The 17,168-nt window shown below is 42.9% G+C and overlaps 4 protein-coding genes across 5 annotated transcripts; 2 read left to right on the top strand and 2 right to left on the bottom strand.

Moving 5' to 3' along the window:
- The first annotated feature begins 1,195 nt into the window (after window positions 1-1,195).
- Window positions 1,196-5,826, top strand: LOC118421986 (zinc finger protein 525-like). The gene is made up of 4 exons (XM_035829490.1): window positions 1,196-1,508; window positions 1,659-2,087; window positions 4,373-4,588; window positions 5,723-5,826. The coding sequence occupies exons 1-4, from the start codon at window positions 1,196-1,198 to the stop codon at window positions 5,824-5,826; spliced, it is 1,062 nt and encodes a 353-aa protein (XP_035685383.1).
- Window positions 5,812-6,616, top strand: LOC118420629 (zinc finger protein 525-like). The gene has a single exon (XM_035827489.1). It carries the CDS (start codon window positions 5,875-5,877, stop codon window positions 6,148-6,150), a length of 276 nt encoding a protein of 91 aa, XP_035683382.1. The 5' UTR covers window positions 5,812-5,874; the 3' UTR covers window positions 6,151-6,616.
- Window positions 6,617-9,943: 3,327 nt separating this feature from the next.
- On the bottom strand, window positions 9,944-12,252 carry LOC118421985 (gastrula zinc finger protein XlCGF57.1-like). The gene is made up of 2 exons (XM_035829489.1): window positions 12,184-12,252; window positions 9,944-11,565 (listed from the first exon to the last, which is right to left on the bottom strand). Exon 2 carries the CDS (start codon window positions 11,561-11,563, stop codon window positions 9,944-9,946), a length of 1,620 nt encoding a protein of 539 aa, XP_035685382.1. The 5' UTR covers window positions 11,564-11,565; window positions 12,184-12,252.
- A 1,541-nt stretch (window positions 12,253-13,793) lies between these two features.
- LOC118421741 (zinc finger protein 260-like) lies at window positions 13,794-16,473 on the bottom strand. 2 transcript variants are annotated; one of them, XM_035829242.1, is made up of 3 exons: window positions 15,380-16,473; window positions 15,218-15,295; window positions 13,794-14,612 (listed from the first exon to the last, which is right to left on the bottom strand). In XM_035829242.1, the coding sequence occupies exons 1-3, from the start codon at window positions 16,431-16,433 to the stop codon at window positions 13,903-13,905; spliced, it is 1,842 nt and encodes a 613-aa protein (XP_035685135.1). In that variant the 5' UTR covers window positions 16,434-16,473; the 3' UTR covers window positions 13,794-13,902. The 2 variants fall into 2 exon arrangements, with proteins under 2 accessions (XP_035685135.1, XP_035685134.1); XM_035829241.1 differs by having other exon boundaries at window positions 15,218-16,473.
- Window positions 16,474-17,168: the final 695 nt, after the last annotated feature.

Here is a 17,168-nt window from a genome sequence, read left to right as displayed (position 1 = left end):
TTACTTATTAAATACCACTTACTTTAATACATATCTCCGTACATATTCTCATTTTTGTGTATCTGTATCTGTGTATCTATATAGCCGGTATAACCGCCCTTCGGCGTAACACACCAGCTTCGCAGGCACGCGTTGCGGCAGCAGCTGGTTATATTACACTGGACGATCCGTCACACCTAACTTCTGCTCATCTATCTGCAAGCGTTCTTTAAAACTACCCAGAGAAGATGCCCCTACTGTTCTTGGTGATAACAAGTTCCACTCTACGATAGTTCTGGGAAAATACGAAGTGCAAATTTAATGAGAATGTAGTGGTTTAAACTGAGACGACGCTACAATAAAAGTGGCAAGAGATCCGGATCCATAGCGACACCTCTCGAATCTGGGTCATCACGATTGTCCACTTTGACCTTTGCCCTGCACTAGATTAGTTGACCCTGTCAGCTATTTGAGCCGTGCAATCAATGCGAGTGGGGTCGTTACTATGCAGTCTGAGGCGATTTTCAGCCTACTTCGACTCTATGTAAACCTTAAAAAGTGTTGGTAGACAGGTAAGGCCTTTGTTTATCACCTCCACTGGCTGTATCACGCTTCAATGGCTGCTACTTCAACTTGTGTGCGATTCGAGAAAGGTCATACTATAGTATAGTTGGGGTATACTTGGGGGAGGGGGGCATATCGACAGCAAATCTATCTAATAGATTGTACGCTATGGCCATTCCCAAAAGTAAGGTGCTAGATTTCACGCAAAATCTGGATTTGGATTTTTATACTTTTTTTTAATCGATAACAAACTCGATAGCACAGCTCATCAATATTCACATATTTTACAAAGACTGAAAGAGGTAAAAACTCATTTCGGCCAAGGATGGTATATACGTCTTTGATTAGGCTAACAGTCGACTATATTCGAATGGAATCAGAGGTGTCCACACTATTGTTCAACGTGATAACACAATGTCGTGTTGTCCCACTTGATGTCAGCCTGGGTATCATTCTCCATAGTAACCATCGATCGTTTTGCTTGCTTACCATGGAGGATGGCACCCAGGCTAACTTGATATAACCAAGGCCGTTATATATAACTTTCACAACACAATGTCATTTCATTTCAGAAACTTTCAACTATAAATTACTCCCAGTATTTCTATTCGCTGGATTGTCGCCCGGGATCAAGAAAAATCCAGTAGGAGACATGACAGCAGACTTGGAAAAATTCCACAACCAAGGAATGCCATACGAGGAAACTCTTGCTGTAGAATCCCTACCCGATAAGAAAACCGCTCCCCAGACAGAGCTGACTGACATGCATCAGGAAGACGCTACGGGTGGATCCCACACGTGCAAGCAATGTGGGTATGCTGCTGAAAACATGTCCAGCCTGGCCGTGCATACCAGTAGACACACCGATCGAAAACCCAACAAGTGTGACCAGTGTGACTATTCTGCGAAGTGGAAATGGCAGTTAGACCACCACATTGCAAAACACCATGAAAAACCGTACATGTGTGGGGAGTGCGGGTATAGGACAAATATAATGTCTAACTTAACAGAACATATGAGAACGCATACCGGTGAGAAACCTTATATATGTAGGGAGTGCGGATACAGAACTGCTCACCAGTTCTACCTGTTGACACATATGAGAACGCATACAGGTGAGAAACCCTACAAATGTGATAGGTGTGACTATTCGGCTGCACAGAAAGGCAGTTTAAAACAACACAAGGCTATACACACTAGTGAAAAACCCTATAGCTACACGTGTGATGAGTGCGGATACACGACTGCTCAAAGGTCTAAACTATCCCGACATATGAGGAGACATACAGATGAGAAACCCTACAAATGTGATGAGTGTGACTATTCCGCTGCATGGAAATCTTCTGTGGACCGACACATGGCTGATAAACACAATGGAGAAAAGTCTTACATGTGTGAGAAGTGTGGGTACAGGACAGCTACAAAATCTCGCCTATCTCAACATATGAAAGTGCATACTGGCGAAAAGCCCTACAAATGTGATCAGTGTGACTTTTCTTCGCCATGGAAAAAGAGTTTAGGCACGCACATGGCTAAGCACACTGGTGAGAAACGCTACATGTGCGGGGAGTGTGGGTACAGGACGGCTGATAGGTCCTGCCTGTCAAAACATTTGAGAACACATACAGGGGAAAGGCCCTACAAATGTGACCAGTGCGACTATTCTGCTGTGCAGAAGGGTAGTTTAGACCGACACATGGCTAAACACACTGGAGAAAAACCATATATTTGCGGGGAGTGCGGCCTCAGGACGGCTGATAGGTCTAACCTGTCAAAGCACATAAGAACACATACAAAAACCTACAAATGTGACCTGTGCGACTATTCTGTCGCAAGGAAAAGTTCTTTAAGCAATCACATGACCAAACACACTTAATCTCAACCGTACTTTGGCGATGGACGTGGCTTCACGAAAGTTGAACAGTTCATGTGGCACGGCTACAGGACGTTTGACAGCCTTCAGCATTGGTGAGAAGCGATCTTTAGAAGCACTAAATATATTGTACAAGTCAGATGGACAAGATACTAGTAGTAGGAAAGCTTAAGAGTCACAGAACGTATTCAAGAACTCTGTTTTTTTTTAACGATTACTTGCCTCACAAGTGGAAAAGCCATGCATGTAGCTGAAATCGATGTTGATATGGAGGATATCAAAACAACTCATGACAATCACAAACAAGGACAATGCAAAATATCTGCATCTTGTTTCTGAATATTCTTTCTTGTTATTGCATGTGTTAAGTTTGTATTTCTACATGCATTTGTTTGACATGTAATGTGTTAAGTTTGTATTTCTACATGCATTTGTTTGACATGTAATTCAAAGGAAGTAACATTCAACCTATACAATGGCCATATATGGAGCCTGTTCAATAGCAAGTATGTAACGTTCACTTTAGTTAGTAAAGTTAGATTTTGTGTTTAGGTTTTATTGTATGGATGGCATCCTATGGCATACATCACTAACTGTAGTGACTCTTACCTCAGTATTTCAAATGCTTTGTGCTTATCGTGAATAAAAGTCGATTTTGAATCACTAGAATATTACTTTGAATGCCTACACTATTACTTTGATTTATACGCATATATATTGTCTTTTTTCGTTTGTATCTTATTCAAATATAATGAGGATGAAGTTGTCTAAACTGATCAAACAGACGAAGCTTGAATTTTTAAAACGCTGTGGCTATTGACACACTCAGTGTGCCAATAGCCAAACAGGCTATTGACACACCGAGATGCCAGTCAGCCAATCAGAGCTTGTAACATGCCATTCCGGCAATATTTTACACAAGCAATAGTTGATTAGACATTGTTCGGAAGATTAGACACTGGAATCTTTGAATCTTGGAATGAACGGACGTATTCAAGTTATGCCCTACATTTGGATACCTAATAATACAGCCGTCATCGTGTATGTTTGACGTAGCGTAGTGGATAGAGCGTTGACCCGGGAATTCATGATACCACTGAGTGTGCCAATAGCCTAAACAGGCTATCGACACACTCAGTCTGTCAATAGCCTGTTTAAGCTATCGACACACTGGGTGTGTCAATAGCCTCGCTCTTTTTAAAAAAGGCAAGAGATCCACAGCGACACCTCTCGACTATCGGTCATCAGGTTTGTCACCTCTGACCTTTGCCCTGTGCCAGATTTGTTGACCCCTGTCCGCCATTTTGAGTCGTGCTGGTGGCGTCCACGTGTCAGTCTTTGGTCTGAGGCGATTTACAGCTTACTTCTTGTCTATACCAATCTTAAAAGCTGTCGATAGACAGGTAAGGCCTTTGTTTACCTCCTTCACTTGCTGTAATACGCTTCAATAGCTCAGGGGTGCGAAGTTTGAGAAAACGATGTTACGTTACGATTTGAGAAAAATCATAGGTAGGGTACTAGTATACTTGGGGGAGGGGGGCATATCGACAACAAATCTAGTAATACTAATAGCTTGTAGTTATGGCCATTCCCCAAACTAGGGTGGGTATGGGGTTGAAGATGCTATATGTACTATTTGTAATCGTAACAAACTCGGCAGCAAAGCTATTTGATATTCACATATTTTACCAAGAGGCAAAACGTTTGGTTCGGCTATAACAGTCGGCAATGTTTGAATCAGAGGTATCCACACTATAGTTCAACGCGATAACACAATTTCATATTATCCCAGTTGATATTAGCCTGGTTACGATTCTCCATAGTAACCGTGGCTCAATCTTTTTGCAAGCTAACCAGGGAGGATGGCACCCAGGCTAACAAATAACATGATATAACTTATACCGGGGAATTGTCTACAATTTATTTCAACTTTCTTTTATTTCCCTTCATCCACAGGAAAGGACGAGCATTTCTCTAGGCTGATTCCTGCAGGAATCGAGAAAAATCCAACAGAAGAAATGGCAACAGTACATGGAAAATTGCAGAACGAGAACCAGGAAATGCCATGCGAGCAAACGCTTGATGTAGAGTCCTCACCCGACAAGAAAACTGTTTCACAGGCAGAGCTGGTGGACAAGCATCAACAAGAAGGTTCCCACATATGCAAGCAATGTGGGTATGTAGCCGATAGCATGTCCAGCCTGAATGTGAATACAAGGAGACATACCGATCGAAAACCCAACAAATGTGACCAGTGTGACTATTCTGCGAAGTGGAAATGGCAGTTAGACCACCACATTGCAAAATATCATGAAAAACCGTACATGTGCGGGGAGTGCGGGTACAGGACAGATAACATGCGTACGTTAACTGTCCATATGAGAAAACATACCGGTGAGAAACCTTACGCGTGTAGCGATTGCGAATTCAGAACTGCTCAAAAGTCCTCCCTGTCCTTACATATGAGAAAACATGCATGTGTGAAACCCTACAAATGTGACCAGTGTGACTATTCTGCTGCCCAGAAAATTACTTTGATCCGACACATTGCCAAACATGAGAAACCCTACAAATGTGACCAGTGCGACTATTCGTCTGCCTGGAAATCTACTTTAGACCGACACGTCATGGCTAAACACACTGGTGAAAAACCCTTCATGTGTGGGGAGTGTGGGTACAGGACGGCTGACAAGTCTAGCCTAACCGTACATATGAGAAAACATACAGGTGCTAAACCATACTTGTGTATGGAGTGTGGATTCAGAACTGCCCACAGCTCCTCACTGTCCTTACACATGAGAACACATACAGGTGAGAAACCCTACAAATGCGACCAGTGCGACTATTCCGCTGCGCAAAAAATCAATTTGGTCCGACACATTGCCAAACATTGTGAGAAACCCTACAAATGTGACCAGTGCGACTATTCCGCTGCGCAGAAAATCACTTTGAACCGACACATGGTCAAACATAGTGAGAAACCCTACAAATGTGACCAGTGCGACTATTCCGCTGCGCAGAAAATCATTTTGAACCGACACATGGTCAAACATAGTGAGAAACTCTACATGTCGGGAGAGAGCGAGTACAGGACGGCTGGAAGTGCCGATCTTTCCCGAGATATGAGAAGACATACAGATGACAAACCGTATAAATGTGATCAGGGTGGCTATTCTTCTACAGGGAAATATGCTTTATCCCGACACATTGCAAAGCACACTGGTGACAAAACGTACGTGTGTGAAGAGTGCGGATACAGAACGGTTAGCAGGTGTCGCCTATCCGAACATGTGAAAATACATGCAGGTGAGAAACCCTACAAATGTGACAAGTGTGAGTATTCTTCCGTAAGGAAATCTACTTTACACCGACACATGGCAACACACGGCGGAGAAAAACCCTACATGTGAGGGGAGTGCGGATTCAGGACAACTCTCAAGTCTAACCTATCCAAACATATGAAAAAGCATACAGGTGAAAAACCCTACAAGTGTGACCAGTGCGATTATTCTTCTGCATTTAACGCCAGTTTGAACCGACACATGGCGAAACACACTGGTGAAAAACCCTACATGTGTGGGGAGTGCGGGTACAGGACGGCTGACAGGTCTACCTTAACCGTACATATGAGAAGACATACCGGTGAGAAACCCTACAAGTGTGACCAGTGCAGCTATTCTGCTGCACAGAAAAGCTCTTTAAACAAGCACATGACCAAACACGATTGTAAATGAACTGTACTTGAAGAATGTGGCTCCAGGAAGACTGAACAGTAAAGGGCTACAGGACGGTTGGCAGCCTTCAGTATTGGCAATAAGCGTCCTGGAGAAGCAGTATCGTACAAGACACATGGACAGGGAAGGGATAAAGCATAATAAGTGACACCAAACGTTTGCGAGACCTGTTTTTCATAAAGACATCAATGGAAAAATACGGCTTTGAAGAAACTTTTTCACACCTTTGTGTGTGTGGTAGGTGCACTGTAGCTTTACGCCATTGAAAACATTTTAATGGAGAAAGACAAGACAGAAAGGTGATAACACTTGAGAAAAGGGGTACAGTTCGTCTTGAGAGCGAGGTGTAACAAACATTGTGACTGTCTACGGCACAGGTAGACAAATCCTTACTATGGTAAACTCTTACTCGGGGAGCAGGCAAGTAGCATGATGCCGAAATATCTATGTTGGAGAATATCAAAACCACGAAAATCACAAAAAAGGACTGTGACATCTCTTCATCTTGTTTATGAATGTTCTTTCTTGTTATTACATGTACTACGTTTTATTGTTACAAGTATTTGAAAAATAACAACTAAGATAATAACCGTACATAACCTGTTCAATAGCTAGCAAGTAGGTGACATGCAATTTTGCCAGTAAGGTTATATTTTGTTTCTTATACATGTAAGCAAATTGTATGATAGCTTAGAATAGTAAAGACTTCAACATAATAAAGAAACAAATAGAAAGTTACAGAGTGTATGAATTATGCAATAAGAGACATGTACATGTGGCTCACCTCAGTTGTAATAGTTTCACCGTGTAGTTTTATCATGCACTATCATCCTCGGAGTACTTCAGGTTTCATCCTTTGATGCAGTTTCATCCTTTGTTTGGGAACAATGGATATCGCCAGAGAGTGGCTGATGACTCCCTTTGACCAGCTATAATCCTTAGCCAGCTTTGATACTATCTGATGCCACTGGTAAATCTGCCTGTATCGTGTAATGTGAAGTATTGTACTTTCGTCAAGCTTGCGTCACTGCGGGGTTCGAAAGATACCCAAAAACTTTCAGAGATAAAGAACGAATTTTTTTTACTTTTTGTGTGTTTTGGCGTCTTCTAAGTTATACGTTTACGTTTTATGCAATACCTAAATCATACAAGATCGGAGATTAATAACAATATAGTGCCGCAGTGAACGAACCCCGCAGTGACGCAAGTGTAGTGGGAGTGCACCTTTACTCTAGAGCGTCAGACTGGAGTTTTGCTTCTCGCCGCTATAAGTAGCTAATGTAGGCGGCGCCTTTGCGGCGAGAAGACAATCCCAAACCCAGCGATGACCATGGGCGAGGGGTGTGTGTACAAACTTAGCTACAAACACATTTTTGAACGGCAACTGAACACAACAGTAATGAGGAACATATAGATGTTTATTACTTAAGGTTCGTTTGAGGAACGTCTATTGATGTCTTATAGCATAAAAACAGAACTGCTAATACGGAACTAAATTATGGAGATTGTTACACAGACTTTTACGTTGTAACCTTTTTAAAACATGTGCTTATCAAAAGGAACTGCCAGGTGTTCAGAAAGGAAAATTGGTATGTAGCGTATACAGACAATAAATTTCAGCTTCTTAACCCTATTCAGACAGGGCTTTTTTGGTCATCCCTGGACCCGGGGAGGGCTTTTGAGGCCCTCCACTTCTAAGTCCTATGACTCTAAAACGACGTGCCGTAGGGCCACCAAATTTTCAGGACATGATTTCGACATAATATCTGACAAGTATGTGACGTTTGACGTTACGTTGACGTAATTATGACGTCATCAATTTGATTACATTGGCCAAACCCATGAAAAGTGGGTATTCTCAGAAAACTTCAAGTTATGCTACAAAAATGTAACAAGTGGAGATAACAGAATAATAATGTTTATTACGACTTGCGTTGCCAATAGCAACATCAATGACGTCAATATGATGTCATAAAATGACGTCATGCACATCTAAGATACGAGTTGGGCTCCGCCATATTATATCCACCACCTTGAATTTTTAAAAATACTTTTTTTGCAAGAAATAATCACAAAGGGCAATGGAAATAGACTAAATTCATTCATTTAGATGGTTTTTGATGAAAAAATACCAGGTAGTTACAAATTTTAACGGATAATTAGCTTGTTATTCTTGATCTGGCCATTCGGTCCGCCATCTTGGATTTTGGGCTGATGACGTCATAAAATTAGCATAATTTATGCACATATAATTATGAAAGATATGCTGAATAATATAAGATTTCATTTATGTAACAAAATCGCAGTAATATAGCAAATAAATGTGAAAAATACATAGTTAGAACCAAAAATAGTGATTTTTGGCAAAACTGCCTGTCAACAAACGTTGCCATGGCAACAAGAAAAATAAAAAAATTTGTCAAACTTCGTAAAATTGTTGCCAACAATATTTTAGGAAAACTCACCAAATTTGGTGGCTCTAGCGTAAGCCATTCTGGCGTTATAGGACATCGAAGTTAGCGCGGGCCTCAAAAGCCCCCCCCCCCCCAACCCCCCCGGTTTGAATAGGGTTAAAGTGATCTACATTATCAGAAGAAGATGATGTTCTTTGCTTCCGACGGACGTCCAAGGATTCGGTCAACTCAAAATCAACTCAGGCGCTGATAAAGATGTTCACAAAATTAGATATTTCAGTCTCAAGTTTATACATTTTTAGAGAAATTATGACATCAATCACAACAACAAACGGTTTGTACCTCACATTCAGTGTGTTCTCTTAAGCTAAGGGCACAACCCGCCGTACGTGCTGTCTACGTGCAAAATCGTGGGCAAATCTTTTGGGATCCGTAAGTGGTACGTACCTCCTCCGTATGAACTCGTACGGAATCCGACGGATCTTGGAGCACGAAAACATGCCGTAGAACTTAACGTGCAGGCAGAACTTTGTCTGCATGCTGGCTGCTCCCCGTGCGTGCCAGTACGGGCGACGCGCCTGCCCTGTACAGCCTGAACGTTTTCAGAAAAACGTGGCGGATGTGACCTGCCAAAAAACGTACGGACAAAATAACACGTACGGCTGGTTGTGCCCTTAACTTTAAGACAGACCTAAAACGCCCCGTTTCTGCACTCTCCACAAACGGCGTCTAACACATGTGTTTCTTCTTGTGCAGTTTTAGACTGTTGGCGTGTGCAGCTGAATAGTCACACATGTCACATTTGTAAGGTTTCTCCCCTGTATGTCTTCTTAGGTGTATGGTTAAGTGCGACTTGCTAACTGTCCCGTAACCACATTCCTCACACACGTAGGGCCTCGTCGTCGTGCGTCGTCATGTGCTGGTCTAAACAGCTTTTCCGTGCAGCAGAATAGTCGCATATGTCACATTTGTAGGGTTTCTCACCGGTGTGTTTCCTTAGGTGTGCAGCTAAACTTCGTTTCCGTGCAGCAGAATAGTCGCATAAGTCACATTTGTAGGGTTTCTCACCTGAATTGAATGTGTCCTCAGGTGTTCCGACATCTTAGATCTATAATCCGTCCTGAAATCATACTCCTCACACTTATACTTGCCGTTTTTTTTCTCGTTTGAAGTACGGGGTGTGTGTTTCTCACCCGTGTGATTTCTCATGTGTAGGGATAGGGCAGATCTGTAAGCGGTCCTGTACTCACACTCTCCACACATGTAGGGTTTGGTGTGTTTAGCCCTGTGTATGGTCAAATTTCTTCTAAAAGGCGAAGAAAAGTCGCACTCGTCACAATTGTATGACTTCTCCATTGTCTTGTGTACGGAACCCTCATCTACAGGGCACCAGCGGCATGTGCCGCATTGTGTCCATTCGTCTGCCTAGCCTGGACGCCAGCCATGTTAAAGTCACTCTGCTCCCCATTAATTGCCCGACTTCCAACTGTTACTGTATCCAGGCTAGCATCTGTCTCTGTACCCACTGTAGTGGTGGTGTGGCTTTCTCCGAAGACTGGATGGAAATCATCTAGTTTCTCACCAGCATGTTTGAACATGTGTTTCCTTAGATTATCCTTCCGTGCAGAGGAATAGTCGCACTGGTCACATTTGTGAGGTTTGTCACCGGTATGTTTTGTCATGTGTCTGGCTAGGTCAGGCCTAGCAGCCGTCCGATACTCGCACTCTCCACACATGAAGGGCTTTTCACCAGCGTGTCGTGACAAGTGTAGGTCTAAACTCTTTTTCCACACAGAAGAAAATTCGCACTGCTCACATTTGTAAGGTTTATCACCAGTATGTTTGAACATGTGTTTCCTTAGATTATCCTTCCGTGCAGAGGAAAAGTCGCACTGGTCACATTTGTGAGGTTTGTCACCGGTATGTTTTCTCATATGTTTGGCTAGGTCAGGCCTAGCAGCCGTCTGATACTCGCACTCTCCACACATGAAGGGCTTCTCACCAGTGTGTCGTGCCATGTGTAGGTCTAAACTCTTTTTCCACACAGAAGAAAATTCGCACTGGTCACATTTGTAGGGTTTCTCACCTGAATGTTTCTCAACTGCATGTTTCCTAAGATGATTCTTCCGTGCAGAGGAATAGTTGCACTGATCACACTTGTAGGGTTTCTGACCTGTATGTTCTCTCATATGTACGGTTAAGGAAGACCTGTCAGCAGTCCTGTATTCACATTCTCCACACATGTAAGGTTTTTCTCCAGTGTGTTTGATCATATGTCTGTTCAAACCAGATTTAAATGCAGAGGAATAGTCGCACCGGTCACACTTGTAGGGCTTTTCGCCTGTATGTGTTCTTATATGTTCCGACAGGTGAAACCTGACTGCCGCCCTGTATCCACACTCTCCACATTTGAAGGCTTTCTCGCCTGTATGAGTTTTCATGTGCTTGCATAGGGAAGATTTATCAACTGTCCTGTACCCACACTCTCCACACATGAAGGATTTTGTGTGCTTAGCCTTGTGTTTCTTTACACTTGTTTTAGATGATGAAGAAAAGTCGCACTCGTCACAATTGTACCACTTCTCTCTTGTCTTGTGTAAAGAACCTTCATCTACAGGGGAAGCACCAGCAGTTTGTGTCGCATCATGTGCATCCGTTTGCCTAGCCTGGACGCCAGCCGTGTTAGAGTCACTCTGTTCCCCAGTGAGTGCTCCAGTGCCGACTGTTACTAACAAGGCCGGTATCCAGGCTTCCATCTGGCCTGTATGAGGCTGTACATGTGCCTGTGGTGTGGCTCCTCTCTCCTCAGAGTCAGACGGGTTGGAAGTCGTACTGTGTGTTTCCTCCCTCAGAATTTCCTGCCCCTCGTCCTGCTGCCTTTCTGTGTCTACTTCCTGATCTTCCCCGGCATTGTTCCCAGCATGCCCTGCACCACAGCTTGGCTCTTCCATTTCTTCATCATTCCCAGGATGCCCTGCACCACGGCTTGGTTCTTCCATTTCTGAGTAGCAAAAATAAGAAGTAAAATCAGCGGCAGTTTTGATAATTACGCCCATATATACATCTGTGTTAAGTAACTATCATTGAGTACAATGGGACATTATATTATGGCATTGGGCCTAGTTTTTCGCTTTCAACAGTAACCGAACATACACGCACACACATATACACAAAGCTGAACATACACACACACACACACACACATATCAAGGAGCTTTTATCAGATAAACTGATAAAAGCTCCTTGCACATATATATACAGAGCTGCACATGCATGCACACACAAATACACAGAGCTGTACATACACGCACACATATACACAGAGATGCACATTAACGCACACATACATACAGAGCTGCACATTAACGCACACATATACACAGAGCTGCACATTAACGCACACATACATACAGAGCTGCACATTAACGCACACATATACACAGAGATGCACATACACGCACACATATACACAGAGCTGCACATACACGCAGCTCGAAACACCCCCTCCCTCTTACAAACTGAACATGTAACACTAACTTTCCAGTAAAGAGAACTCTGTTTCCAGACTACTGAAAAATAAGCAATCCTAGAGGGAGAACACGGTTAACAAATGCCTTACCTGTCGGATTGTGGCCCTGCTAATTTGCAGTGATGTTGTCTTGTCGTAAAAAAATTGCGACGGACTGCATGTACTGCAAAGAAAAGATGCTCCCGACAAACCAAAATGGCGGCGAAGAAACTGACCCCTCTGGTCTTGTGAGGGCGGAGGTCAAAGTTTATATTGTATACCTGATTACCGGTATTTTACTCACAAGCAATGACGATTTATGTTTAACAGCCTGTACAAAAACATAGAACAAGGACTACCCAGTAAAACTTATAACTCCACTGCAATGACGCTATTTCTTGTATTCACACGATTTGTTTCTAATTTGGAACCCTTTGTTCTTGTTTTCGTGCATTTTGCACTGGAGGGAATTCGTGCGAAAATTGCCTTTCACACTGATTAGACAGACACCTTACTTTCGGTAGACATACATGAACATTAGTCTCCACCAGACTCCGGATCGCTGGAAAAATCGTAGAAATGGAACAAATAAAGGAGTAAGCCGGCCAGAGGAATATAACCGGCCAGGGAACAGCACGCGATCTCCTAGGATCGCGAGCTGTTCCCTGGCTGGTTATATTCCTCTCTTTTTGTTCCATTTCTACGATTTTCCAGCGATCCGGAGTCTGGTAGAGACTACATGAACATTCAGACATCACATTGATGGGAAAATGTCAAAATGATTGATTCGTTGTTTAAATAATTGATATATTGTCTCTGGTTTACAGTTGACCTTACAAAAGACACTATACTTTTTGTCGTGTCAATAAAGCTTCTCCATTGATGTACTGATTTTTAGGCCACACAAATTTAATTTCTTGGTTCACGGATTCGCTCGCTCCTATTTTTTGGAGAAAAAAATAAAAATAAAAATTACCACTCAGCAAATTGTCACCCAAAATGAAACCATTCACCAACTTTCTGGTGTAGCAAATTGGCCTTTATATTATAAGCTCCTTAAAGTGAGGGTACAGGTGCTGTTACTGTACAATAATAGTGTTTTTTACTTTTTTCAAGCTGAAAACTTTTTATTCTTTATGTTTTGGATTAGCCGTTACCTTTACCCCAACCATTTTACAATTTTTATTTTTATTTTTATTTCGCCCTCTCGCTCCATATTTTTTATGAAAAAATCCGTGAACCAAGAAATTAAATTGGTGTGGCCTTAGAACCAAATAAATACACATTTCAAACAGCTTTGCAACTTACAGCTGGTCGTTTTTATTTTAATTAAACATAACGTACTTCTAATAATCTAAGATATAAACATAACCTATCGATTTTTTAATGTTGTAACAAAACTTAATAAAGTATACAATGACGGCACAGTATTATTAGTGATGTGTAGTCAACATACAGTCTAGGGGAATAAGTTAAAGCAATCCAACTTGAAATATTTTTCACGTCACACTCGGAGTGTTTTCTCACATGCACGGTTAAAGACAAAGCTAACGGTGCACTATCACTGGACTTGGGGCGCGCTTGCAGCATTGCGGGGTTCGTTCACTGCGTCACTGTTTTGTTATTTTCTCCGATTTTTCAAAATTTAAATATTGCGTAATACCGAAAAGTATGACTTAGAAGACGACAAAATACACAAAAAGTAAGAAACTTCGTTATCTCTGAAATTCGTTGAGTATCTTTCGAAACCCGCAATGCCGCAAGCGTGCCCCAAGTCCAGTGAGAGTACACCTTAACAACCGTCTTGCTGTCTCCAAGCAAACAAGGTGTCTAGGTCGTGTGTTTCTTCTTCTGCTTGTCACCTGTATGTGTTCTAAGGTGTACAGATAAGCGAGACTTGCTCACTGCTCCGTAACCGCATACCTCACACATGTAGGGTTTATTGCCTGTCTGCGTCGCCATGTGTTGGTTCAAATATATTTTCCGTGTAGTAGAATGGTCACACAGGTCACATTTGTAAGGTTTCTCACCGGTGTGTTTTCTTAGATGTACAGTTAGGTCAGACTTGCTAGCTGACCTGTACCCGCACTGCTCACACAAGTAGGGCTTGTTACCCGTATGCTTTGCCATGTGCTTGTCTAAATGTGCTTTCCGTGCAGCAGAATAGTCGCATTGGTCGCACTTGTAGGGCTTTTCGCCTGTATGTTTCCTCATGTGCCTTGATAGTTCATACCTGCCAGCAGTCATATATCCACATTTCTCACACATGTAGGGTTTCTTACCGATGTGATTAGCCATGTGTTGATCCAAATACCGTTTCCGTGCAGCGGAATAGTCGCACTGGTCACATTTGTAAGGTTTCTCGTCATGACATATAAACTTGTGTTTCCTAAGGTCAGTCTTCAGCGCGGAGGCATAGTCCCACTGCACATATTTGTGGGGATTTTCACCTGTATGTTTCATCCTGTGTTTGGCTAGGGAAGACCTGTGAGCTGTCCTGAACTCGCACTCTCCACACATGAAGGGTTTCTCGCCAGTATGTCGTGACACACGCTCCTCCACAGCGTCCTTTAATTAGATCCACGCCCCGGGCCCACTGAGCATAGCGGGGCGCCTTTTCGTGTTTACCAAGTCTTTGTGTCCTGGGTACGAGTGTAACTTTTCCGCGCAAAGCATGCTGGGGGAAGCGATATAAACCTGGGAAGGAGAGCTACTGGCGCGTCCGCGGAGAAGGCCAAACGCGCTGACCGTAGCAAACTCCCTTCCGTGACATAACTCCCCTCTCGGCAATCTAGAGGGGTAATCTAACACTCTCGCAGCGCCACCAAATTAGGTACATTTTAAAGTTCCCTTTGATATAACGTATCACCATTGTGGCAACATTTTACCCCCGAAATAGTAAACTTTCGTCTTGTTTTCGCCTCGGTAACTGTAGAAAACGCTAGCTAACTGGGGTACAGTCTCACGTTGTATAGTCTATAGAGACGCACAGAATGGTCACACAACTTACGATTTGCTAAGGTAATTGAGACAAACATAAAGCAAAACAAAATGACAGATGTGGATTCCATATAGTTTTATTTGTGTATTGGTTGAGCCCACAATCTAAACCTATGGCTTCTTCGCGGCGCTGGGTACGAGCGTGGTCGTGACATGTGTAGGACTAAACTGCCTTTCTGTGCAGCAGAAAAGTCGCACTGGTCACATTTATAGGGTTTTTCACCTGTATGTGTTCTCATATGCTTGGATAGTTGAGACCTATCAGCCGTCCGATACTCACACTCTCCACACTTATAGGGTTTTTCACCCGTATGTTTTCTGATATGTTTGGTAAGGTTATCTTTGGTAATCGTCCTGTAGTCGCACTGATCACAATTGAAGGGTTTCTCACCTGTATGTTTCTTCATATGCTTGGTAAGGTAATTTTTCACAGTCGTCTTGTACTCGCACTCTCCACACATGTAGGGTTTATTTTCAGTGTGTACCAACATGTGTCGGGCTAAACTCCTTTTCCACGCAGAAGAAAAGTCGCACTGATCACATTTAAAGGATTTCCCATCTGTATGTCTTTTCATATGCATGGATAGATCAAACCTATCAATCGCCCTGTACCCGCACTCTCCACACTGAAAGGGTTTCTCACCACCATGTTTAAACATGTGCCTCCTTAGACGGTCCTTACATGCGGAGGCAAAGTCGCACTGGTCACATTTGTGAGGTTTCTCACCTGTATGTGTTCTCATATGTTTGGCTAGGTCAGATTTAGTAACCGTCCTGTGTCCGCACTCCCCACACATGAAGGGTTTTTCACCAGTGTGCCGTAACATGTGTGTGGCTAAACACCTTTTCCGTGCAGAAGAAAAGTCACACTTTTTACACTTATAGGGTTTCTTAGCTGGATGCTTCTTGATATGCTTGTTAAGGTAAGACATACTTACCGTCCTGTATCCGCACTCTCCACATACGAAGCGTTTTGTGCGTTTAGTCTTGTGTTTATTTAAGCCTGTTTTAACCAGCGAAGAAAATCCACTATTGTGCGGCTTCTTCGTCTTGTGTAAAGAACCCTCCTCTACAGGGGCTGTACCAGAGGTATCTGTTGCATCATGTCCATCCGCCTGCCTAGCCTGGACGCCAGCCGTTTTAGAGTAATTATGCTCCCTAAATACTGCTCCAGTGTCAACTAAGGCTACCATCTGGCCTGTATGGGGCTGTACATGTGTCTGTGGTGTGGCTCCTCTCTCCTCACACTGGTTGGAAGTCGTACTTTGCGTTTCCTCCCACAGGATTTCCTGTCCCTCGTCCTGCTGCCTTTCTGTGTCCACTTCCGGATCATCCCAGACATCACAGCTTGGTTCTACCATTTCTTCATCGTTCCCAGGATGCCCTGCGCCACAACTTGCTTCTTCCATTTCTGAGACATGAAAAACAGCAATTACAACCGTGTCACCAGATGGATGACTGAACTGAACTTGACTGTAATAAAAAAGAACGACAACTCTGATCCACGTCATTATCAGGCCACTATCACAAAGTGCAATGGGGCACATGAACCACTGAATGTCCATCTTCACTTTAAGTGACTGAACTGTTGAAAACAATGTGAACTTAATTTGCAATTCAATAATAGTTGCACATAAATGCACACGCACACACATATGATACACAAACTTAATTAACTGACCGTGCCTTACGATATGCCAAGAATATTCTCCTCACCATAACATGAGGACCATGCTAAGTATTGTTGAATGCTTTGATTTGTACCAAACCGTCCACCGCTGGTTTAAGCCCCCCTCCCCTACGGTAGTACTAAAAGACACAACACTAACGATGATATTCCAGTCACAAACCTGACTAGACTACTCAAGAATTATCACGCCAAGACAAGACTGAACAGACAGATATAAAAGGGTCTTACCTGCCAGTTTATGGTCCTGCTATATTGCTGAGACGATGTACTGCTGCGAAAAACTGCAAGCAACTATATGTGCTCCGAGAAACCAAAATGGCGGAGAGGTAAACTGACCCTTCTGGTATGATGGGGTCAAAGGTCAAAGTTAATATACCTGATTACCCATGCCGTTGTGGTGGTAATT

Source organism: Branchiostoma floridae, chromosome 8, assembly GCF_000003815.2.
Source record: "Branchiostoma floridae strain S238N-H82 chromosome 8, Bfl_VNyyK, whole genome shotgun sequence".
Lineage (NCBI taxonomy): Eukaryota > Metazoa > Chordata > Leptocardii > Amphioxiformes > Branchiostomatidae > Branchiostoma > Branchiostoma floridae.
Note: the sequence above shows the minus strand (reverse complement) of the source record. Positions and strands in the feature narration are given on the sequence as shown.

Excerpts from the sequence above, each read along its gene's own strand:
- LOC118421986 (XM_035829490.1), top strand. The coding sequence starts at position 1,196 with ATGACAGCAGACTTGGAAAAATTCCACAACCAAGGAATGCCATACGAG. Across the intron at positions 2,088-4,372 it reads GCACATGGCTAAGCACACTG|GAAAGGACGAGCATTTCTCT; the intron begins GTGAGAAACGCT and ends CTTCATCCACAG. Across the intron at positions 4,589-5,722 it reads TTCCCACATATGCAAGCAAT|GTGAGAAACCCTACAAATGT; the intron begins GTGGGTATGTAG and ends AAATACATGCAG.
- LOC118420629 (XM_035827489.1), top strand. The coding sequence starts at position 5,875 with ATGAAAAAGCATACAGGTGAAAAACCCTACAAGTGTGACCAGTGCGAT.
- LOC118421985 (XM_035829489.1), bottom strand. The coding sequence starts at position 11,563 with ATGGAAGAACCAAGCCGTGGTGCAGGGCATCCTGGGAATGATGAAGAA.
- LOC118421741 (XM_035829241.1), bottom strand. The coding sequence starts at position 16,433 with ATGGTAGAACCAAGCTGTGATGTCTGGGATGATCCGGAAGTGGACACA. Across the intron at positions 14,613-15,217 it reads AGTCCTACACATGTCACGAC|ATACTGGCGAGAAACCCTTC; the intron begins CACGCTCGTACC and ends GTGTGTCACGAC.